The sequence below is a fragment of the Gracilinanus agilis genome, chromosome 4 (assembly GCF_016433145.1).
Source record: "Gracilinanus agilis isolate LMUSP501 chromosome 4, AgileGrace, whole genome shotgun sequence".
Lineage (NCBI taxonomy): Eukaryota > Metazoa > Chordata > Mammalia > Didelphimorphia > Didelphidae > Gracilinanus > Gracilinanus agilis.
The window spans coordinates 27169964-27193696 of NC_058133.1; the positions used below are offsets into that span (position 1 = coordinate 27169964).

A 23733-nucleotide genomic window follows, 5' to 3' on the forward strand; every position below is an offset into this window, starting at 1 on the left:
CCAGCTGCTGTTTCAGCTCATCATTGACTACTTAGCTGACTTCGATTCCACGCCGGCCGTCTTTGGCATGATCACGGAGCAGCTGAAGAAAACTTACTTCAACATCCTGATTAAACCGGAGACGCTGGCCAAGTGAGTGCCAGCCTGCGGCCGGCGCCGTGACTCGAGCCCAATCGCCCCTCGCCATCTGCTGGGTACACTCGCTGCCCAGAGCCCAGAAAGAAGCAGGAAAGGCCCAGGTGGCCGGTCGAGGCTCCCAGATAGGCCGGACTCCCGGCCTCTTGTCCCTCGGAGCCCTTTTTATTTTCTCACCTGATGCAGAATCCGGCCAACTTAGCGATCCGGTTCCCAAGCCAGCAGGGGGTCAGCCTTCCATTGGAGGAGGGAAAGTATCTGCGAGGCAGGGCAGGGACCCCCATCACCCCCATCACCCCATCACCCCGAGGGGAGCCCCATCACCCCGAGGGGAGCCCCATCACCCCGAGGGGAAGGCGTGCCTGGGCCAAGAATGGCAGGTGCAGAGGTCTGTTCTGTTCACTGTTCTGGCCTGGAGAAGGACACGGTCAGGATCTGTGAGCTTGAGAGACTTATTTTCACTGGCTCTTTCCTTCAGTTTTTTAAAAATCTTAGACTACGAAGGGATCAAAAATACATAAACTTGAGACTGCCAAAGGGGTCCGTGACTTTTTTTTTAAACCTTCACCTTAGAATCAATACTATACATTGGTTCCAAGGCAAAGAGGGGGTAAGGGCATGGGGGCGGGGAAGTGACTTGCCCAGGGTCACACTGCTAGGAAGTGTCTGAGGCCAGGTTTGAACCTAGGACCTCCCGTCTCTGGGCCTGACTCTCAATCCACTGAGCTACCCAGCTGCCCCCATGTTCATGAACCGACCTTCCATCTACTTTGTGCCTGTCCCTACATAGAGGTCATCCCTCTGCTTACACGAATCTCTATTGGAATGGACACTCTCTGAGGGCAGCGATGGCTGCTCTGCCTCTGTTCACCGCTTGGCCTTTGGCCGGCCCTCTGACCCCCCTCCTTGTTCCCACGCCGTCCTCTCTGCAGAGACGTCCGGCTGCTGATCCTGGAGTACTCCCGGTGGTCCATGATCGACAAGTACCGAGCCCTGCTCGAGGGCTTCACCATCGAGGCCCTGCTCAGCTTCGTGCAGGAGTTCAAGTCGCAGCTCTTCGTGGAGGGCCTGGTGCAGGGGAACTTCACGAGCAAAGTGAGTGTCCGCCGAGCCGCCTCCTCCGGCCGCCCTTCCCCCACCATCCCTCTGGCCCCTCCGGTCCCTCCGGTCACTCCGGCGCCTCTTTGCCCCTCCTGGGAGGCTGCTGGTGCCGCCCTCCTGGCGCTCTGGGAGGTGGTTTCTGTCACCCACATCATCCGCTTCTTGTCCTTCCTTTCCTCGTAGGAGTCCACAGACTTCCTGAAGTACGTCGTCGAGTGAGTATCTGGCCGTTGGGAAGCCGCCGGGGTCAGTGCTGGGAGCCGGGGAGGGGGAGGGAGCCGGGCGGCCTCCTTTGGGCAGTCCGGCAGGCGCTCAGGGCCAGCTTTTCTTCTAGCAAGCTGGATTTCAAGCCCCTGGAGAAGGAGATCCCCGTTCAGTTCCGGGTCGTGGAGCTCCCCAGCGCCCACCACCTGTGCAAAGTGAAGGCCCTCAACAAAGGGGACGCCAACTCGGAAGTCACCGTCTACTACCAGGTCAGCGGCCGCCGCGGCCATGCTTGCCCGGCCCTTTGCCTCGTGCCGCCTCTTCTTGGCATCTTTCTGCCCGGAGGCTTCGGAGGCTTCAGAGGGAGGTCAGGGGGGCCGGGGAGGGGGCAGGGAGCCGCCCACGATTCAGGGGTGCCGAAGGAGGTGGTGGCTCCCCCTTAACGCCGCCGCAGCATCGCTCTGGGAACACGTCAGCCGGGCTAATGGCCGGCACAGGAGCCAGCCGGCGTCCATCCTGGTCAGCCTCATGTCGGTGCTCCCCGTGTGCCGGCCTCGAGGAAACGGCCCAGAAGATGGGCCTCCATCACGGGGAGCTGAGAGGCCTCCCGCAAGGCTTGGGCTGCTCAGCTTCCCAGGACAAATGACGGCGAGGCCTGACTGGCTTCCATCTCCCCCAACACGAGAACGAGAAGCCCCTCCTGGGAGGCCGGCCTGGGCTCGGCACCTGCAGCAGTTCTCACACCGCCGGCCTCCCCCTCCCCCGCTGGAGATGGGCCTCAGCCGCAGACCCAGCTCCCTCCTTTGACCCGTTTACCGTCGGGCGGTCGGGGTCAGGGAGAGCCTCCAGAGGGCCCGAGGAGGCGGCTGTGGGGTGGCCGCCAGCCTGGCCTGGCCCCAGCGGGGCCTCCGTCGAATGGGTGGACTCTGACAAAGCTCTCTCTTCAGTCAGGTGCCCGGAGCCTGAAGGAGTACACGCTCATGGAGCTGCTCGTGGTGAGCCGCGGCGGGGGGCTCTCGGGGCGCCTGGTAGGGCTGTCCGGGCGAGGTAGGCACGAGGTGCTGGCGGAGGGGGAGGCTCTCAAGGCTGCCATTTTGAATTGCAGATGCACATGGAAGAGCCTTGCTTTGACTTCCTTCGAACCAAGCAGACTCTTGGGTGAGTGGATGGGCCCCGGGTGGAGGGGAGAACGTGGACGGCACCCGGGGCTCGAGGGCGAGCGTGTCCCGTGGGTGCCGGTGCCTTACATTTGCTTTGGTGGCTTCTCGGCCAGTCTCCTGCCCAGTGTGGGAAAGCCACGCGGCGGGCAGCCGCCCCTCCCCGTAAAAGGTGGACTTTTTGTGGGTCCGGATGAGGGCAGCAGAGGCCGAAGGCCCTCCCTCACGAGACCCTCTCCCCGGTGCAGGTACCACGTCTATCCGACCTGCAGGAACACGTCGGGGATTCTGGGCTTCTCCGTCACTGTAGGGACTCAGGCCACCAAGTTCAAGTGAGTGCACGGCGAGCCCTTCGCCCCGGGCGCCCCAGACTCACGGGCAGGCCGTCCACCAGCTCGCCCGTCTCGCTTCTCTGAACTTGTTTGGTTTGGAAACTGGGGGAGAAAGTGCTGATGTGACCCGAGTGCAGAGCGTTTGTGACTGTCCCCGAGAGGGCGCACAGCCCGGCACTGGCTGACCCCTAGAGGCGCTGCTGCCTCAGAAGCCTTGTCCAGCCACGCTGGAGGCTCTTTCCCATCCTCTTACACGGGCCCAGGCCCAGCTTTTGCCCCAGCAGGAGCATTTCCCAAGACCTCGGCATGAGTCATGTCCAGTTTGTACCTGTGAAGGCCTGGGGGGGGGGGGGCAGTGCGACGGGCCTGCGAGACTTTGCTTTTCCTCATGCGAGAAAAGGAGGAGGCTGGCGGCCCGGGTGACGGAACTTAGATTTGGAGGCAGGCAGGGCCTCGAGCCGGGCCGGAGACCTCCGTCCTCATTTGATAGACACTAGAAACAGGGCTTGAACCCAAGTCATGGGCTCTAAGGCCTGCCGAGCACCGTCTATGTCATTTGTTTCAGCTCTGAAATTGTTGATAAGAAAATAGAGGAGTTTCTTGCTTCTTTCGAAGAAAGAATGGAGAACTTGACAGAAGACGCTTTTCATACTCAGGTAATCGGGCTCTGGGGTGATTCCCCCCAAACCCTCTGACCACGGCCCAGAGCGCAAGCCGGTGCCCCCGTGTGGCCCGAGCCGTCTCCTCTTCCCCCCCCCCCCCCCGCCCAAGGGGGCCCGCCGAGCTCTCCATTTCTAGGCGCTTCTGACTCCAGGCTGCTTGCAGCCCCTCAGACCAGGCGGGTTTCCTGCCCGCACTTGGCCCACACCTCGGGGCCAGGCCCTGCATTAGGAGGACGCCGTGGGCACGGCCTCAGGACCCAAAGGCCACTCACCACGCCGTGTCCGGCGCCTCTCCCAGCCTGGCCGTTTGGAGCTGCCGGGAGAGCCTGGATTCGCTGTGGTCGGGAGGCCCGGCGGGGGCCCGGCTCAGCTCTTTACTCCCCACCACAGGTTGTAGCTCTGATCAAGCTGAAGGAGTGTGAGGACACACACCTCGGGGAGGAGGTAGACCGAAACTGGAACGAGGTGGTCACTCAACAGTACCTCTTTGACCGCCTTGCCCACGAGGTAAGAACTAGGCCGGCTTCCTGGGCCAACCCGGCCGTGGAAAGGCACTGAGATGAGCGCTGAGGTTCTCTAGGCAGGCCCGGGGCAGCCTAGAACTAAGACGCCGCCATACCGGGGTCCTTCTGCGGCTCACATGGTCTTTGGCCATTTCCCAACATCCTTTGAAAATGGGGGTCATCCTGACTGGGAGGGGGTGCCGGCCTAGAATCCTGGTGAATATGGAGGGAATTTCTTGGGATCAAGTTGGATGAGAATGGAAAAGGGCTCTGGTTGGAGGTCAGAAAGAAAAGTGGAACTTGAAGGGTCAGCAGAGGCGGGCCGGGGGCGTGGCGGGGGCGCAGCAGGCGCTTCTTCCCCAAACTAGTTGGCAAAACCAACTTGACCTTTAGCTATGGAGGCAAGTGAAGCCACAGGTGGGGAGAGGGAAGGTCAGGTCCAGACCCAGACCCGGGAGTAGCCCAGAATGCTGGGCTTGCAAAAGGGAAAGGCGGTTTGAATGAGGCTAGGAAGGCTGTGAAAAGGGGGACTTGCTTAGAGGGGAGGCCTGAGGGGCCCCCAGCAGCCTGGTCTTCTGCCTCAGAGGAATTAGTAAGGCTGGGAAATGGGTGTCCCGAGGAAGTTTGGCCAACAGGGTTGAGCCGATCTGCTCCTGCTTTATAAGGGGTCTCCTCTCACTCCCCCCCCCCCCCCCATCTCCAAGCTCTGGCTGAGCTCAGCCTGTGGACTTCACCTGAACACCTCCTGCGCACACAGCGCTGCCCCCACTGGCAGGCGCCATTCTAGAGCGCAGCCCCGCCCCGCCAGGGCTCTCCCTAGACTAGTGGGGAAAAGTCGCGACTTCATGGATTTAAGGTTCCCCTCCCCCCCCTTTTCTCTCCTGGAAGATCCAAGCTCTCAAGTCTTTCTCCAAAGTAGACCTGGTGAACTGGTTCAAGTCTCATAGAGGAAACGGCAGCAAGATAGTCAGCGTGCATGTGAGTAGCGGCCCAGCGGGTGCCTCACTTAGCTAAGCTTTCCCTCCCTCACACTTGCCCCCAGCCTGGCTTCCGAGGGGGGCGGGGCGGGGGGAGGGAGGCTGGATGGTAACTCGAGGCTCCCCTGCCCCCTCGGTCCCCTCCAGGTTGTCGGCTACGGCAAACACGAGATGGAAGAAGAAGGTTCTGTTTGCAGCGAGTCTTCTAACTCTTCCTATGACGAAGTGGCTCAGCTGACGTATTTGCCGACCTCCTCTCTGCTGGCAGACTCCACCATCCCCATTACTGATATCAGGGCTTTCACATCAACTCTTAACCTTCTCCCCTACCACAAAATAGTCAAATAAACTGCAGTCTCTCTCTTTGGCCTGAAGCGGTGTGTATCTGAGATTTGTATTCTAGGAAATGGCACCACTGAGGAGAAGCTGCTCCATCGTGGTCTTTGCTTTGTTCGATTAAGACCAACAGCCCCCAAAGGGTCTCACGGTATGGTGAGCCCGCAAGACCCGATAGGGCCAACTGAACAAGATGTTAAAAAATTTTTTAAATAAAGACAGTCCTTTGTTTCTGTATTTCTCTTTAATTGGTCATTGGTGTCTGTTAAAAAAAAAATCTCACAGGTTGACTTGGTTTTTGCTGTCCCCCCCAAGAAAAGGTTTTTTTTTTAGGGGCCCCACCCAGAGATGTCACCAGCAGCAGAATACCCTGGACATTCAGGCCACTCAACCTCGGGCTAGCTTTTCTTCATCTGTAATTCCAATTGTGTGTGACGACGTCTGAGTGCGGAAGGTTTATGAGTTAAAATAAAAACACCAAAAGGTTTGGAAAATTATTTTATGAAGCCATAAGATGCTGCCTGTAGCGGAATGAACTCTCTACAAGGCTTAGTTTTTATAATTCAACAGTTTGATTTAAAAATAAAAATACAGAAATTATTTTGAGTGATAATGAAATGCTAAAACATTTGATTTTATAGTTTGCGAAATAAATTTCTAATAAACTGTCCATCCCATCAAAGGAATCTGTATTTACAGATGTAAAGGATAGTTAAGTGAAGGCTTCCTTTATATATCTATATGTGTGTGTGTATATTTATTTACGTGTGTAATATATATGTATGTATGTATGTATGTGTGTATTTCTATAGCGATAGACCCCAAGAGTATGTGACGTGTTCCGTCCCTTGGCAGGGGCACTAGAGAACGTGTGCGCGCGCACACACATGCACACCCAGAGCCCGAGGCCAGTGTTCAGAAATGTTTTCAAAGCCTGAATATGGATTCTAGTGCCTGCCGCCAGCCGCCTACCACTGAGTGAGTCAAGGAAACGTTTCCTGCTTTAATTGTTCACCTGCATCTTCAGTAAGTCCAGTATCCCTGAGATAGGAACCACGGCAAAGAGAAGGGGGGGCTCCCCCTGAAAGCCCCCGGCTGCTTAGTTCCGCCAAGAGAAAGAACATGGCGGTGACCAGGCACGCAGCACCCTGAACACCCTTTGCTCCTTTGAAGGTCAATGCTTGCTGCTGGCCCCGAGTCGTTTCAGTAATGGCTCATCGTAGACCCAACACTCTCCGTCTTCATGGAACAGCTACAAGAAAAAGGGAAGGTTGGCTTCAGAGAGCCCGTGTGCCCTGGGGGCCCTCCTCGCTTGCCCCCCAAAAGGGAAAGCTGGAAGCACACACCCTGGTTTCCCACTGGATGTCTTTCTCCTTCCTTTCTCGAGCTTCTGCTCTTTGCCTCTCTTCCAGTCTGTGTTTTGCTTCTGTGGCCGCATCGATGTCTCTGATTTTCAGGTTGTAGGTGACGTCCTTCCAGAGGCTGAAGGGAGGAAGGAAGACATCTGAATCGAGGGCTTCGGGGAATGTCTCAGTCTTGCAAACATCCGCCCAGAGGCCCCCTTTTCCAAGCTCGGAACCCTCCAAGGGACAGTGGGAAGAACCGTGAAGGATGCTCTGTGGTCTTGGCAAGCAGACTCTGAGAGCTTTGCGGAGCCTCCCCCAGCGGGTTATGTGCCGCTCTAGGACTAGGATTCCGTGACTCCCCGCCCCCGTTCTTCCCCCCAAGAGAGAAGAAAAACTAGATCTGGAGGCAGAACAAAGTCAAACCCAGGCCTAGCCAAGTGACCACGAGATCCTCCTGGAACTGCAGCTGCTGAGCTGAAAAGGGACCTCAAGGAAGGCCTCATCCCAGCCCATCCTGCACAGAAATTCCTCTTCAGCAGCCTAGAAAGTCGACATCTAGATTTTGCTGCAAGACTTGCAGTGTGGAGAAAACCGGGCTCCGGCTCCGGGACAGGGCGACCTGCCAGGCTGGTGCTATCAGGGATGGATTGAATTTGCCTTCACGTATCCTGTACAAGCTTAGACCCCGAGAGGCTGCACAGCTAATGAGGGGGATGAGAGGAGCCGGGAACCCCCCAGACTGCGCTAAATGAACAGGGAACAAGCAGGAAAACTTGAGTCGCTGCTGAGCTCCAGCTCGAGCTGGGCTGACCCTCAAGGCCCTCCTTCCACTCCTCTGCCTTCTGGTCATCATTGGGAGGTCTCTTCTGTCCCACTTACTGGGAAGGGCTTGTTTTTTGGTCTCATCTTTTGTGTCCCAGAGTAGCTGCACCCTGTGGGCCGTGAGGGGCCAAGGCCTCTACGACTGCTGCACCCCAAGCCTGGCTCGAGTGCTTTTGTTCAGAGGAGCAGACTAGGCTAGAGGGGAGGGGAGGGAAGAGGATGCACATGGGGGGCCTCAGGCAGGCCCACAATGCCTTTTCTGGTGGTCACAGTCACTGCGGGAATGCAAAGAGACTATTGACGATGGGACTCTTGGGGCTCCGACCCCCTAATGTGAAGGATGAGATCTTCAAGGCGAACCCTTCACTTGCAGAGACCAGGACAGCCCCGGGGGCTCTTCTTGCCCACCCCCCGCCTTGGCCATGGCCACCCCCGTGCTGGGAGGAGCCCTCTTACCAGCGGGACTCGTACTCATCCTGGTCTTCCAGCTTCCTCACTTTCTTCTTGACTATAGGCATCTTCTTGGTGTCGATGAAGACCGTGTTCTCCTAGAGAACAGAGACTCTCCTGGGCCTTTCCTAGCAAGCCCCAGTCACCTCTCCCCAAAGCGCACCCCGCCTTGAGTCGGTGCCTGCCAGAAGGAGCCCAGGCCCAGGTGCTGTGCTCCTGGCTAAGCTGGAATCCGTCTGTCTGGGACACCCCCGGGACAAGAACTCAGCGGGTACTTTACCCCAGTCGCATATTTTGCATACATGACGCCGTTCCACTCCCCTTCGATGGAGCAAAGGGACTTCTTGTCATTCGGAGGGCTAAAGAGAAAAGACTTGAGGTTAGGCATGAGCTAAAGCCGAGACAGGACAGGCTACGCGGGGGAGCGGCGGCGTGGCCGGTCATCGGGAAGTCTGAGGGGACCCAAGAAGAATCCACCACAGGGCGAGGCCCAGCTTGGGAGGCTCGGACACTCCCCGGCTCGGGTTCCTTGGGAAGGTCCCTCGATTGCCAGAGGACACAGTGGCAGAGGGGAGGGCAGCAAGGCCCGGGGAAGCCCAGAGCCCTCCCCGCCGTGGCCTGCAGCCGGAGCCCCGAGGGATGGACCGAGCGAGATACCTACAAGATTTCAGCGGTGATTCGGTGCTTTTTGCCCCCATAGAAAGGCTTTGTGTGGAAGACAATGTTGGCGCTGTAGCCGGTCTTGGAGCAGTTAATGTTGCACTCTCCTCCCAGCTCGACCCAGGGCACCGTGAGGATGGACCTGCAGAGCCGAGAGGGGGTTCAGGGCGTTGTTGTGGGGATGACAAGGGCGGGGGCTGGGGAGGAGAGGACGGTCTACTTGCCTTCCGTAGCCGTTGGGGAAGGTGAGAATATAATGCTCGTCGTAATCGAGACAAGACACACAACCTGCAGAGACGAAGAGATGCGCAGTGAGGCTGGCCCCGGGCCGGCACAGAGTGGACGGACAGGCCGAGGCTAGACAAGGTCAGCATATCCCTGCGAGGAGGGGGAGGGGTGTGTGTGCCCCAAACCACTGAGGGACAGCAGAAACGCTAGAGGCCCCTCACCTTGTCCTATGTTGTGCACGCCAATGGACATCCCCAAGAACTTGGACTTGGTCCATATGTGTGCATTGAACTGGATCCTCTTGTTAAAGCACTCGGCATAAAAAGCTGAAACTGAGAACAAAGATGTGTGTGGTGAGCCTTAGCGTGTGCCCGTCTCTCCACGCCGGGATTGCCCAGGGACGGCCTGGCTGGCTGCGTGTAGGAGGGGGCCAAAGGATCCCCCAAGACTAGAGCCCCCCAAGCACCCCGGTGGCTCTCCTGGCCTCACACGTCCGCCCCGTGCAGCTCATTAACGCCGCAGTGCAGAGGCGGCTTTTCTTGGCCGATTCAGATCAGGAAAGATTCTCAGTCAAAGCAGCCGGAGCCCCCGAGCAGGGCCAGACGTGGGGAGGAAAAGTGGACAGACCCCCACCGCCGGGAGGGCCGAGCGAGGACACTTGAGGCTCCCTCTTTCCTGGAATCCGGCATGTCCCGGCGCCGTCTCGGGGCGCCGCGGGGCAGCTTGGTGGATGCTGAGGGCGAACCAAGGGGGAGGCGGCAGCTCCTCTGCTGCTGTCGGTCCACGTCAATGGAATGGAGGATTTTGGAAATTAAATGGACATCGTGGCCTCCCCTCCCCAGGACGGGCTCACAGAGCCAGCGGCAGTGATGGGGCTTCTGGGTTGGAGGAAGGCCACAGGGAAAGCTGCCACTTACTGGGTGGGTGATGGGAAACCTGCTCGGCCACGAAGGTCACGCAGTTTTTGGAGCCCCAGGGCACGGGGCCTTCAGACATCGGCTCCTGCCAACAAAAGCAGAACAGACACGGAGGCCGTCACTCGAGCATCTCTGTCTGCTGCTGGGCTTCTGGCACCCTTTCTCGGGGCCTGTCTTGTCCCCCACTTCCAGTAGACACAAAGAACATTTTGATACGTGGGCAGAAGGGCCCCTGCTTGGACTGCTTGAGGGCCCTCAAGAACTCATCCTCAATCCCAGAGGCTGGAAGGGAAAGCTAGTGTTTCCTGGCGAGGCCAGAGAACCCGAGCAGGGCAGGGAACCCGGGTCTGAAAGGGAGGGAAGGCCGCCGCCATTCCACAGCTCTTTCCCCTCTCACTGGACTGACCAAGGCAGGCCACCAGGTGAGGCGGGGCTGCGGGGCCTGACCTGTGAGGGGAGGGTGGGCTCAGGCCTCTGCAGGGCCCCCCTGTGTGAATCTGTGAAACTCACCGCATTCTCTTCATTTTCCATGGGCAGCGTCCAGTGGCACTGAAAGATCTCCCCCAAAATGGGATTGTAAGGCTTTTTAGCCACAGACCCTTTCCTTCCTGCATGGAAGGCAGAAAGGTACCATCTTACGACCTGCACCATTCGGTCCTTGGGGTCCTTCTGGTCACTGATGCTAAAAGGAGAAAATCAGGCATCAATAGTCCAGTGGCTTGTTGGGCCCGAGTGTCCTGGCTCCATGGGAAGATCACCACAGTCCAAGGCGCTCGGAAAGAGTTGCTGCTTTCGGGTTATCAGGCCTAATGAACTTTCCTTCCTGTTTCCATGAAGTCAGGGCAGACCCCGTCACCTTAAATAGGAGCCATTTATCCAGTCATTTCCCAAATGTCACCAGGAAAGGCGAGAAGAGAAAGAGGCAGAACACAGCCGACAGCATGCGGGAGGGGCAGGGAGGACCCAAGTTCAAATTGCTTCACAAAGGTAGAACCGCTGGGAGCTCGGGCAAATCACTTAACTTTGTTACCTCTATTTCCTCAACTGTGTGGTTGGTGCTCAGTCATTTCAGTTGTGTCTGACTCTGTGACCCCATCAAGGGTTTTCTTGACAAAGATACCAAAGTGGTTCACCGTTTCCTTCTCCATTTCATCTGACACATGAGGAAACTGAGGCCAACAAGGTGAAGTGACTTGCCCAGAGTCACACGGCTAGAAAGTATCTGGGTCACATTTGAACTCGAGACCTCCTGCCTCCAGGCCTGGGGCTTTATCTACTTTGCCACCTGCCTGCCTGCCCTCTGCTGTGGAAGGGCACAACAAGCCGCAGTGAGGCTCGACTGAGACAGCATCTGTTACGTGCAAGCGCGACGCCCAGCATATGGCAGGAGCCTAAGAAATGCTCCTCCTCCTCCCTGCCTGAGCAACATCACGAGGACCGTTAGGGGTGGGCAGTCAAATACCTCACAAATAAATCTGGATGTGCGAAAAAGTCAGCGTACATCTCCAAGAGGGACCTTCTTTCGAGGATAAACGTCGGGAGGACCACCTGAGGAACACAGAAAATCCCATCAACGGCCAGGGCTTGCCCTGGCTTTGGTGTCCCTCAGGGACACCCAGCAAGTGAGGAGCCCCGCGAGCCAGGGACGATGCCCGGGGCTACGGCGGGCGGGAGGCCAGTCAAAGATGCGGTGCCAGGACCCAGGGAAGCTGTGCGTGAAGGCCGATGCTTGAGAGCCTCCTCCGAGCACTCAACATTTAGCAGTGATTTGGTGTTCCAGGGCTAGCCAGGAAGTATTGAGGAAGGGTAAGGTCTCAAGGACCTGGTTTCTGGGGTTCACCGGCTGCCCCCCATGCCTGGAATGCTCCTCTCTGAGTGACCTTCTGTGGACAATGCATCCACCTTATAGATACAGAACTGCTTGTATGCTGCCCCCCCCCATGGGAGCTCCGGGTCCTTGTTACAAAGACTATGATGTGTCTCTGGTGACTCTGAGATGAGGTTCAGCCAGACTGACCGCGGGGGCCCATGTCAGAATCCGGCAGCCCCGCTTTGGCACTGCCTCGGGCAATCAGGGCACTGACCTGTTGGGGTCATTCCTTCTCCCAGTCAGATCTCTGATGGGAAACCACTCAGACAGGTGCTCCCAGCACAACCATCCTCCCCCCCTCCCATTTCTGACCCTTTCCCCAGGCACCCACTCCTAAAAATGCTGTGGCCGGTTCTAGAGCGATGCCATTGGCTCTCAACCCCCCAAATGAAGTCATTTCCTCCTTCCCCTCCCCCTCCCTTGCCCTTCCAGTTTCTGACGTGCAGGTTCTTTTGCCAATAAAACGTAAAAGCCCGGGCCTGCACCCCAGCTCACAATATGTGAAGTTGTTGTTCCTTCATGCCTTCCAGGGCGGGCAACAAAGACCTCATAAATATCTACTGAACTGAGAGGACTGGAAAATAGTCCCCTTGGATGGTGGCAGGGCACCAGGCAGCTCACCTTGGTGAGATCCATTCCGAGCCTGACCTGGGATAAGAGATGCATGATGACACTCTTGTGCTCTTCCACGGAGCTGGCCTCCCCATCGTCATCTCGGTCATCGTGGGAGTCAAACAGGTCTGAAAAGCAAACCCAACTCGTTCATTGACTTGTCTGTGCCCCTGAGGCCAACAGCCTGACGTGCAGATGAAACCAAAATGGTTGTCCCTCCAGAAGGATTTAGGGTTTCACTTACCAGCGTCACTCATCCCATTAGATATGGAGGAAATGAGGGAGTCTGTGGTATCAGGGCGTTTTAAACTGTTCCCCGAACTGCTGTGGGTCAAGACTGAGGCCGATCCCGAGGAACTAAAAGAGAACAGGCCACTTTTAACCCTCAACCCTGCTGCTCACTGGCTTGTCACAAGTCTGTCCAGGGGCTGACCCTGGCAAGACACCCTCAGGCACAGCCCCCTGGAGTTCAGACTTTGGGCTTCCTTGGGGAAGAGCCTTCCACAGCGCTAATCAAAGGCTCCGTCAGGAGACAGTCAAGGAGACTCTGCAGCATGTCATTTCTGAAGTGAGGGTTTAATGGAAACCAGAAACCCTACATGGATGGCAGATTGGGCCTAAAGCTCTTTAAAAATTTGTGCCTCAGAAGCTATCTTCAGTTTATAAAAGAATAAGCCACGGGGACTAAGGAAAACACATGAAACAATAATTGTATGTTTATAAAGATTTTCATGGATTTCCAAATCTCTAATCGAGTTTCTCATACAAAGCTACTTACTATAGGAGAGGTGAGAGATGCTATAATTCCTGCCTGCTAGCGATTTCACCTGGTTTTGTTCCATGATGCAAAAATATTTTTTAACTTAACATGACTCCATTGGGAATGACAATAAATGACTCCCATGCCTTTATCTAAATGCTTCATGAGCAGTGTACACCAACAACTGGTATTTGTACACATCTAAGCAGGAAAGAGAACTCTATTCCATGGAGGAAATCACTGATCACAACTGGCTGCAAAGAAACTGCTGAATGATTTGGGGCTCTTAAATACAACATAAAAAAGAATTACTATTTTAAAACCAACTGCTCTAAAAAGCTGGATAGGCAAAGAACCTCTAATGTTTTGAAATATTTATTGCAGTTCTCTTTGTGTTGGCAAAGAACTGGAAATGGAGGGGATGGGATGCCCATCAACTGGAGAATGGCTAACATTGTGGCATATGATTGGGATGGAGTATTGCTGCCCATAAGAAATGACAAATAATTTAATGAAAAAAAAACTCATAAAGACCTCCATGGAATTATGAAGCGTGAAATGAGCAGAACCAAGAGAACATTCTATATAGCTGCAGAATAACTTGTGAATGTCCACCTCCAGAGGAAGAATAGAGAAATAGAAACATGAAAGACCAAGTTTATACATATATATTTTTTCAAATGATGCCTTCTCTCCTGTGGGGTGAGTTGGGAAGGGAAGGAAATCCTGGGAATTTTAATGTAACCAACACACAAGGAATTTAATAAAAAGAAAGAAAAGAAAGGTGACCAAAGGAAACACTGTCAAGTACTGACCTAATGACTTATTTCCCTTCTCCAGGAACTAAGGCTCTGTGGACTCATTTTAAGAATAGATTATTGACAATACTTTTGACAGAACTGGCTTCCTCTATAACCCAAAGTATTTTATTATTTTACACACTTAAAAGCATTACTCTAAGCAGGGGTTCATAGGCTTCAGTGGAGTGTAAAGGAGTCTAGGGCATGAAAAAGGAAGAACCCTTGGCGGAGAGAACATAAAATAGCATTGTGCGTAGTACTCATCCATGCCACCCCACATCCCATGAAGAATGTTTCAGTGAAGCAAAACAATACCCAAAGGGACTCTTCCTTTTAAAAAGGTTTCAGTTCTAAATTTTCTCCCTCCCTCTTGCCTTCTCTCCCACCCACTGAGAGACAAGAAAGAAGATCCTCTGCCCAATTTTATATATATATATAAATAAAATGATCATCTAAATCCAAGATTCCTTGGAAGACATCTACGTGCCAAAGGCCAGTTAAAGAAGCCTTGGTGCTCCCCATTACTATTTGCAGAGGATATTGTATTGGTTGTGTATCTGGCCCCAGAACACTCTTTTCAAGTACGATCTGACCATCTAACACAATACAGACCAAGTGGACAAACAGTGTTTTTTGTCCAGATCATGACATGTATTTGTTTGGATGGGTGACCTAGAAGGCTTGTCTATTAGCAAGGATCCTCAGGAGAGACCATACAGATAGATATGTTGGGCCCAGAGTTGAGCCCAAGGAAGAGAATGGGATGGGAATACCTTTAAGGAAGTGCAAATGCCCCTAAGCTCCCCTTGGAAATGAAGGCCCATCTTTTAATATCATTATTTTACCAATATTGCTGTAGGGCAGCCTCTGATGAACTAAAAAGAGACTCCACAGAGAGGGTTCACGGTGGGGCACAAGGTCTGCTCATCTGTTTTCCAGAAGCTGCCAAGTAGCACAAGCAACACTCTCTAATTAGAGTATTATCAGTGTCAGTTTTCAAAACTGATGATTATTAGTTGTCATTTAACAGAGGAAACATTTCAAATCCCAACAGCTATAAAAATAAATCTTCGGGCTCTCAGAGACTACCAAGTCCAGACTCTTCGCAAACCCTAAACCTTCCTAACCTCCAACACACCCAGCATCATGGCCTTCCCTGATACTTACCAAAGTACCTCAGGCCATTCCTGGGCTTAAGAACATTTTTCTAAATGCAAAGTTGATTCCTGGAATTCCTCATGACCCCCTCATTCCATCTAGTTTTGCTCTCTGGGGCCAAGCAAAAGAATCTCCTTCTACTTCTTAGTGCCAGGAAAGGCAATGTAGTATGATGAAGAAAGAAAGTGAGCATGAAGCCAGAAAGCCCTCCATGTCAATATTAGCCACAACATGGACGCCCTTTGGGGCCCTAGACAGCACCTGGAACTCCTTCTTTGTCTCTTCATCAGTAAATATGGTCCAAGGCACCACCTAATTGCTTCCTGCAGTTTTCAGGATGGAATGAGAGAGGGTACTTGTTGAAACCCTTGCTGAAGCCCTCGTTGAGGGTATGGGCCAATGTCAGGAATCTGTGCCATCAGTCAAGGCGCCAGAAGCTTTGACCACAAGCCCTAATTCCCAAATCCACTGGAACAAGCATTTCATGGCTCCTGAAGTTCCATTCTTTATCCAATTTGGGTTAAGCTGGTTACTAAGGCTGATCTTGCTGTTGCTGTAGGATTAAATCAGTTGAGACTAAAGGCTTTCACTACATTTTCCAACAAACTGTAGAGCTGCCCCAAACGTCCCAACACATCTGAATATTGAAAAATAACTAACTTTCCATCTCTACTTACTCAATGAAGCGCTTTGGAGAGGAGCTGCTTTGATGGAATTCATCAGCATCATAGAATTCATCTTCACTGCTAGAATAAGAAAACTCTGGGACTGTGTTTGGAGACAAGTTGACATGGCTTGGGGATGTCAGACTGCTGCTGGGTGCTGAATGCCCACTTCCTAGAGAGTGAAAAAGACCAAGTTAGGAAAAAGTTGTTTTTTTTTTTTTGAGGGGGACAGTGGAGGCAGGCTTGGGGAACAGGGGAAGGTAAGCATCAAAACAGAATAGAAGAGGAGGCAGCTAAGTGACTAAGTAGATTGAGAGCTAGGATCAGAGACGGGAGTTCCTGGGTTCAAATCTAGCCTCAGACACTTCCTGTGTGACCCTGGGAAAGTCACTGAATCCCCATTTCTTAGCCCTTAGTCCTCTTCTACCTTGAAACTAATATGACAATATTAAATCTAAGACGGAAGGTAAGGGTTTAAAGGGGAAAAAAAAGAATGGAAGACTTTGATTGAGTTGGTGGATGTATAAACCCTGCACTCTGAAAGTCAAATTGCCCTGAGACTGGGCAAAGAAAAGAGTAATGATAAACCCTGAACACACAAAACTAAAAAAAGACCACAGGTGGCTCCCTCTCTGAAGTTCACAGGACAGCTCACAATAGTGTCATTGAAACACTCAAAAAATTGAAGATCGGTGCCTCTTTCAATTATAGAAGAGCAGATCTTTCCATTATAACCAAGAAAACAAGTGGAAATTCACCATCTTACCAGAGAATTATGCTTTCATTTCACATATAGTTTCAGATGATTAAAAGAGCCAGATTATCCCAAAGGAAAAGGCAAATGGGAGTTGTATGACACTATGCAAGTTCAACTTGAGAAGGATACATTTATTAATAACACTCAAGACTCCAAGAAATTTCAATCAACACCAACAAACATTTCTTAAGTACCCACTATATGTGAGGTGGAGTTGCCCACTAATGATAGTCCCTGACCTCAAGGAAGCACAGGTATGCAAAAATGCCAAATTCATGCAATCACTATCAAACCCCACCATCTTCCCCCACAATTCTAAATTCCCTGCACCTCTGGAAAGAAAACAAAGTAGGAGCAGCTTACTGGTCAGTAGGGCATTCTTAAAACTTTAAAATATAAAAGTCCCATGAAACAGAAGCTAGCTGTTGAAATTCCTATTCAAAAGTGCACACAACATTCAGAACTAAAAGGTCTTTTATACACAGGAGCCCTAAGGATTCTTTCCTTCCAAAGGATGGGCTAGGGATGGGAGCTAATTCCATTTACACAGGGAGAGCATTAAAACAGGCAAAAAAATAAGTGTTCAAGTACTTGAAATGAGTCAAGTAACTCTAAATGGGTATCAAATTATTTGACCTGAATTTTCCCTTTTGTTTACTAATGACATTTGTTCTATGTTTAAATGAAGAGAAATTTATTTTCTTGTCATGCAGTAGGCTTCTTTTTTTTTGGGAGGGGGTGCAGGAATGCAAAGGGAGGCAGAAGGGAAGAATAGGAGGGAGACAAAAGAAGGGAAAGGAGGGATTATCAACCCAGAAAAACACATGGGCAAGAAATGATTCTCTTTTGGTCTTTGTTCACTACTTGGCACATGATCAATTAAATGGGTCTGTCAACTCAATGTCTTGGAAGATCCTTCCCTCCCATGATGCAGAGAGCAAACCATCCATGCCCATCCATCTGGGCAGAGATGTTTGCCCAACATGCTGAGCTGTCTTCTTTAAAGCCTTGTATATAACATGTGTTTAAAACTTGGTAAATGAATGAAAAGTTCTCACAGGTATCTATCTATAGAAATAGATTTCATCACTGGATGTTGCACAGGACCTTAGCTACAGGAGACAATAATTAATGTTTCCTGAATTAAAGACTTAGGATTTGGGATCAATGCATCTCTGATTATCCGGTATTGATATGTTTCTTAACTTAGCCTACTATAAATATGTTCTTTTCTCTTTTAGAAACTAAGTCAGGGAGCTCCTAGGTGGCTCAGTGGATTGAGAGAGAGGTCAGAGATGGGAGGTCTTGGGTTCAAATCTGGCCTCAGAACCTTCCTACTTCAGGGTGTGACCCTGAGCAAGTCACTTAACCCTCATTGCTTAGCTCTTACCACTCTTCTGCTTTGGAAATAAAACACAATATGATTCCAAGATGGAAGGGTAAAGGTTTCTTTAAAAAAAAAGAAAGAAAAAAGAAAAGAAACTAAGTCTAACCACATATGATAAACTGAAATAATTTACACCAAAATGAATGTGATCTATTTGCTGCCTGTCACTTAGAGCCCTTATATTCAAACCTGCTTTGTTTGCAAAATCTTGACCAATTCCTTTCACAACCCAGGAATCATTTTTAGATGTAAACCTTAATAACCACATTAACAATCTTATAAAAAAAACAAAAAACAACCTAACTACATAAATATTATCCAAGACAAAGAGGCCAAAAACCACTCCCAATTCATGCTTTAAATTATCTGGATTTCCTTAAGCTTTACACACCTGGATTTTTTTCCTTCTGAAATTCAGAGGACAACTGAATTCTACACAGAAGGAAACCAACCAGAAGCATAGGAAGCACAAACACCAGTAGGTTGATGCGTTGGTGGGTTGGAGATATAGTCTGTACTTATTTATGCAGTGAAGAGTCATCAACCCAGCCTCCAACAAAGGACAGATTATGGAGATGAATGAGCTAAACATCTGCCCAATAGATGTTAAGATAATTCACATTTAAAATCTAAAATCCGCCTGACAGCCCATGGAAATTTTAAACTAAATGTCTTAGGAAAACCACTGGCTCAGAGGAAAAGGATAAAGCCCAGTGCTAAGCCTTAAAAGTGAAAGTGATCACAAAAGAGACTTTGACATGCAAAAAAGCCATTAAAAACCAGAATGCTTAGAGTTAATAACCAAACCAAACATACAAAACCCAACTAGATTTATTAGGATAAAAACTGACAGTGTTAAGAGATCCCCCAAAAAGATAAACCATAAGAACACTGAGCCACATCCTGAAAAACTTCAATATTTCACTGAAATTATAATTACTTGCTCAAAGCTTTGGGGTTCAAGTACAGCCATCAATTTCAACTATTTAACTGTTCCAAGTGAAACTGGCCCAACAGACCAGTTCTTGGAAGGTTCACTCCTGTAGCAAATTTCCCTGGCAAAGAAGACAGTAATCTGAAGAAAGGCATTTGATGAGAAGATCCAGGGGCCAAGCCCATCTGTACCTGTGCTGTTGGGTGTCGGGGTCTGAGGGTGTCCCAAAGAAGCCACTACAGGTCCGACAGGTAGGGAGGATGGGCGTGGCTCTGACTTACACATCGGGGCAGGCTCTGAGAGATCCAGACAGGAGAAACACGGGAGAAAAACAGGGCAATAACATTTCTTGTTACATGGTTTCCTGGGAGAAATACCTGGAGCTCTGTGTACACATACATAAGCATGTGTATGCGCACAAATGTGTTCAAATTGGGATCCACGAATGCTAAGTTCAGCATTCAGGCACCTTCCCAGGAAAACTGAAGGGGCCCCCCAAAGACCAGCTCCTGATAACAGCTATTAGGCAGGGTATTCATTACAATGGGGATTTTTTCCTAAAAAAAAAAAAAATTCTCTAAAAATGACAAATCACAGAATAACCTTTTAAGCTTCTGTAAATGTTAAAAAAGGAGCCTTCCTTTGGATTTCACACAGTTTTTTAACAATCACCTCAGAACGATGAGAATGTGGCAGTCATGTCCTGAAAAGTACAGGCAGCTCTCTCCCCTCTCCCCACCTCCCGCCCAAGTACAAAGGGCTCCTGCTCCCACTTCACAATGCCATCACATGCCAGCCAACATGGGCTAATGACTCATCATCCCACTTTGGCCCAAGGTTTTGCCCCTCCTTGTGCTCGGTGCTGACAAGGCTGCCATGGCTCCTTCTGAATGACCTCTGAAGATACTGGGGACACAAGAGGATTCCAGGGAGCAGAATTCTGGCTAATGAGCCAGTCCCAGCTTGGCAACTCTTGCCTGCATTGAGGAAATCTGTCCCTTACTTTGAAAATGGGTATCACCAACCAACACCCTCCACCCTGGCGGCCTTCAGAAGCTAGAAATCTGGAGAATAATAAATACAATTAACCCCTTCCTTCCCAACCCCCACTCTAGTTCTTTCTACCTAAGGTTATAAAACACAGGCAAGAGTGAGCTACTGCTGGCTTCCTCTGTAACAGAAGCACAAGCCTAGGTTCTCTAATAAAGGCCCAAATACTATACCTGGAGGGAAGGCAGTCTGGGTAGGCATTGTGCTGACCACTGGTTCCAAGGGATTAGGCTGATATATTGCATCTACAGGGTTAATAGTACTCTGAGATAAAGAACAGTAAAGTTATTTTTAATTAACATTCTCTCCCAGACTGTCCCTCCCCCATGTAAGAAATACCCACATTTATGGCAGCAAAATCCTACAGTCAGCTACATGGATACAAGTTTGCAAGGGAATGAAGAAGAAATAAAACCCTTTCCCCACAGAGAGGCATAAGCAATTGTTATAATTAAGAAAAGCATAGTGGGGGTGGGGCCCAGAAATCAATGCACCTCAGACACAGAAGAAATGAAAATTAAATGGAAAGGGGTTTTGGAAAGGAGGATAGAGATTTAAAGAGATACCACCTCTAAATACATCCCAAGGGCTCCTGTGAATGTGTGGCAACATTTCCAACAACTTTGACTTCTTCTCTTGTCTTCCTGGTCTTGATCTACATTTCACACCTATAACTAACTAGTAAATCTGACCTGCCTTCCCACTTGGCCTCATCTCACTCCCGAACTACCTAACACCACCATGGATGCACAGTGTAAGCTTCTGACAGCAGAGTGCACTAAAAGCAGGAAACATTAGTCTTTGAAATAAAGAAAAAGACAAGTTTTTCTAAGTTTCAGGAGGGAGAAGAAAATAAATGTTCATGTAAGATATAATAGAATATTTCACTGACTCCAGGGAACTTAATTTTCTAGTGATGTTATAAAGATTTTATTCTTAAAAACCTACTGTGTCAGCAAGCAGGTGGGCCCACTGACCCAGAGTGGAACTTTTTGCTTTGGGAACTTTTGACTCCATTAATTAAAAAAAAAACATATTGCTATCTTTTATATTTAACATCATCATAGTCTCCCCTGATATCTCTATATCCCATTGAAGAAATAGTATCCTTTTTTTGTTGTTTTTTTAAACCCTTACCTTCCATTTGAGAATAATATATATATATATATATATGTTCTAAGGCAGAAGAGCAGTAAGGGTAGGCAATTGGAGTTAAGTGACTTGCTCAGGGTCACACAGCTAGGAAGTGTCTGAGGCCAGATTTGAACCCAGGTCCTCCAATCTCTAGGTCTGGGTCTCAATCCACTGAGCCACCCTGCTGCCCCTGAAGAAATAGTATTCTTAATGACAAGAGAGAAAGAAAATCTGGTGCTGACAACTTAAAGGAAGATCTTGGCTAGCAGGCAGACTTGAGACTCCCTTTTGTTATTTGTAAAGGGCAAAGTGGACCCAAACCAAGAAAACTACAAGCATTCTTTATCTTGCTTTGGTCTCTTGAAAACTTCAATTTCAAAAACACATTAGAAGGTGTCTGGAGAAGGAAAAAGTAGAATATTTCTGTGGGAATACAGCAGAGAATGATGTTGGTAATGAAGAAAATGGTACCTATCAAAGTTAGTAACAAAGTACTAAGATACTAAGATAAACAGGAACAATAAATAAAGATTTTCTTTGTGATCAAAAATATAAAAGGACTTTGTAAAGCATAAACACCTTTATGTCAAATGTCTTAAGGGCTTCAGAAAAGAAAATAAGGATTTCATACTGATAGTGTTAAGTGTTCTACTTAAAAACAATTTCCCATGGTTATTACTTTTTTTTTTTAAACCCTCACCTTCTGTCTTGGGAGTCAATACTATGTATTGGCTCCAAGGCAGAAGAGTGGTAAGAGCTAGGCAATGGGGGTTAAATGACTTGCCCAGGGTCACACAGGTAGGAAGTGTCTGAGGCCAGATTTGAGCCTAGAACCTCCAGTCTCTAGGCCTGACTCTCAATCCACTCAGCTGCCCCACATGGTTATTTTTTAAAAAAGAAACTTCCTGGGAAAGCTCCTAGGTTCCTTTGTGTGGCTTACAAGGCTAAATTAACAAGTGCCTGGATCCCAGAATGGATTATAAAATCAACTCCTTGCATTTTGAAAGTATTCTGCTCTGAAATCCTTGAAAAAGCACTGAAAGTCACCAGTAACATTCAAGCCCCAAGACTCAGTTGTTGCTCTTACCAATTTATGTTGGGTGAAAAGATAAGGGTTCTTTGGATAAATGACCAGAAGGACTTTATGTCTCACTTGATCTTCCCAATCATTCTGGGAAGTAGATGCTATTCTTATCCCATTTTACAGATGAGGAAACTGGGGCAGATACAGGTGAAATGATTTGTCCAGGGTCACATAGCCAACAAATTTCTGAGGCTGTATTTGAACTCCCTGTCTTCCTGAATCCCAAGCCTAAGCAATGTAGGCACTATGGTGCTACATAGATGTCCAAGAGAATCAGTACTCTGGGTTACTGGTCTGGAGGAACTTCATTCCTTGGCAAATATTATCTAATGTCACAGGCAGCTAGGACTAGAGAAGGGAAAGAAATCCTGACCACAGACACTTCCTAGCTATGTAACCCTGGGCAAGTCACTTAACCAGAACTGCCCGGCCCTTACCATTCTTCTGCCTTAGAACCTTAGTACTAAATCTAAGATGGAAAGAAAGAGTTTTGTGTGTGTGTGTGTGTGTGTGTGTGTGTGTGTGTGTGTGTGTGTAAACTAATGTCTTCTCTCTTTACTGTTCTATAATCAACTGTAGCAGGGAGTTGCTATGCACATCTGAGATGTGCCTACATACAGTGGAGATTTTCCATGTTGATCTTTTCCTCTAAGGGCTCCACACTTATTTTGAAACTCTAAAATAATGATGCCAAGCTACTGACCTATTTCTAGGAAAATAAAGTTTACAAGGTTTAAATGTTGAGAGTCCCTAAGAGGAAGCTGTCATCAGGGCTAGCACATACCCATCTACTGCCCTGAGATTTAGGAGCTGCTCTTCCAGGATTTTCCAGATTGTCATCAATCTGAGGCTGCCCTGGTCCAGGAGGAACATGCTTGAAACATGTTCTATGGAAGTAGCAAACAAAAGTGACACCTTAGAGAAGACTGTGAGAAGCTTGGGAGAAGGATCCCTAAGAAGGAAAACAGTGCTTTCAGCACTGAAACAATGTCTCCATGAAGACAGCACAAAGTAGGAGGAGGCAATGGAAGATGGGGCAAACATAGAGGCTGCTATCATCATCATCATCATCATCATCATCATCATCATCATCATCATCATCATCATCATCATCATCATCATCATCATCGCCATTGCTTCCAGATAATGGAAGCTGAAACCCACTGCCCCTCTCTTTTAGGAAACACTAAGCTCTGAGGGTGGCAAGTTACAAAGGCACTAGTTCTTTTAAGGTACTTTTCACTGTTTTTATTTGTGGGTTTTTCCATTCTATGAGGGAAGGAGCTAGAGCTCACAAAATTGTTTCTCATTGCAATTAAAGAGAAAACAGCCCTTCAAATTCTTTCACTAAGAATTATAATTTAAAAACCAAACTCTTGTTTTGACTGAAGCTAAAGGCATGGGCACACAGCTTTACTGACAAAAGCTAAAAACACAGTTAATGGGAATTAGGCCAGAAGCTGTGAACTGCTCCATGAGTCTCTTTGGCCAAATGGAGAGACAATCTGAGTTCCACTCTTGGCTAGAAGAGCAATGAGGCAGGAGATCTGTAGACGCCTCCGTTAGGGTAGGGGCCTGCAATCTGTTGTGGGTTCCAGACCACTATGGCAGTTAGTATAAACTCTTAAAGACCCATTCTCGGAACCATGCTTTTAAATGCCCAATATAAAATACATAGGAATACAAAGAAAA

The 23733-nt window shown here is 49.7% G+C and overlaps 2 protein-coding genes across 7 annotated transcripts in view; one reads left to right on the top strand and one right to left on the bottom strand.

Annotated features, from left to right (window-relative positions):
- NRDC (nardilysin convertase) overlaps positions 1 to 5644 on the top strand; it is an 85316-nt gene extending 79672 nt beyond the window's left edge. For both annotated transcript variants that reach the window (XM_044676458.1, XM_044676457.1), the window contains 11 exons: positions 5 to 132; positions 1068 to 1230; positions 1420 to 1451; positions 1571 to 1709; positions 2388 to 2435; positions 2546 to 2598; positions 2846 to 2929; positions 3495 to 3585; positions 3982 to 4098; positions 4983 to 5072; positions 5219 to 5644. In XM_044676458.1, coding sequence (XP_044532393.1) covers positions 5 to 132; positions 1068 to 1230; positions 1420 to 1451; positions 1571 to 1709; positions 2388 to 2435; positions 2546 to 2598; positions 2846 to 2929; positions 3495 to 3585; positions 3982 to 4098; positions 4983 to 5072; positions 5219 to 5419 — 1146 coding nt within the window. In that variant the 3' untranslated portion in view covers positions 5420 to 5644. The remainder of the gene's footprint in view (positions 1 to 4; positions 133 to 1067; positions 1231 to 1419; positions 1452 to 1570; positions 1710 to 2387; positions 2436 to 2545; positions 2599 to 2845; positions 2930 to 3494; positions 3586 to 3981; positions 4099 to 4982; positions 5073 to 5218) is intronic.
- A 248-nt stretch (positions 5645 to 5892) lies between these two features.
- The window catches only part of OSBPL9 (oxysterol binding protein like 9), a 160059-nt gene continuing 142218 nt past the window's right edge, over positions 5893 to 23733 (bottom strand). For all 5 annotated transcript variants that reach the window (XM_044676463.1, XM_044676462.1, XM_044676461.1 and 2 more), the window contains 15 exons: positions 19997 to 20087; positions 18965 to 19069; positions 15708 to 15867; positions 12557 to 12669; positions 12322 to 12440; positions 11293 to 11378; positions 10341 to 10512; positions 9831 to 9915; positions 9135 to 9245; positions 8910 to 8973; positions 8687 to 8827; positions 8306 to 8384; positions 8032 to 8123; positions 6754 to 6889; positions 5893 to 6659 (listed from right to left, as the gene is read on the bottom strand). In XM_044676463.1, coding sequence (XP_044532398.1) covers positions 6582 to 6659; positions 6754 to 6889; positions 8032 to 8123; positions 8306 to 8384; positions 8687 to 8827; positions 8910 to 8973; positions 9135 to 9245; positions 9831 to 9915; positions 10341 to 10512; positions 11293 to 11378; positions 12322 to 12440; positions 12557 to 12669; positions 15708 to 15867; positions 18965 to 19069; positions 19997 to 20087 — 1632 coding nt within the window. In that variant the 3' untranslated portion in view covers positions 5893 to 6581. The remainder of the gene's footprint in view (positions 6660 to 6753; positions 6890 to 8031; positions 8124 to 8305; positions 8385 to 8686; positions 8828 to 8909; positions 8974 to 9134; positions 9246 to 9830; positions 9916 to 10340; positions 10513 to 11292; positions 11379 to 12321; positions 12441 to 12556; positions 12670 to 15707; positions 15868 to 18964; positions 19070 to 19996; positions 20088 to 23733) is intronic.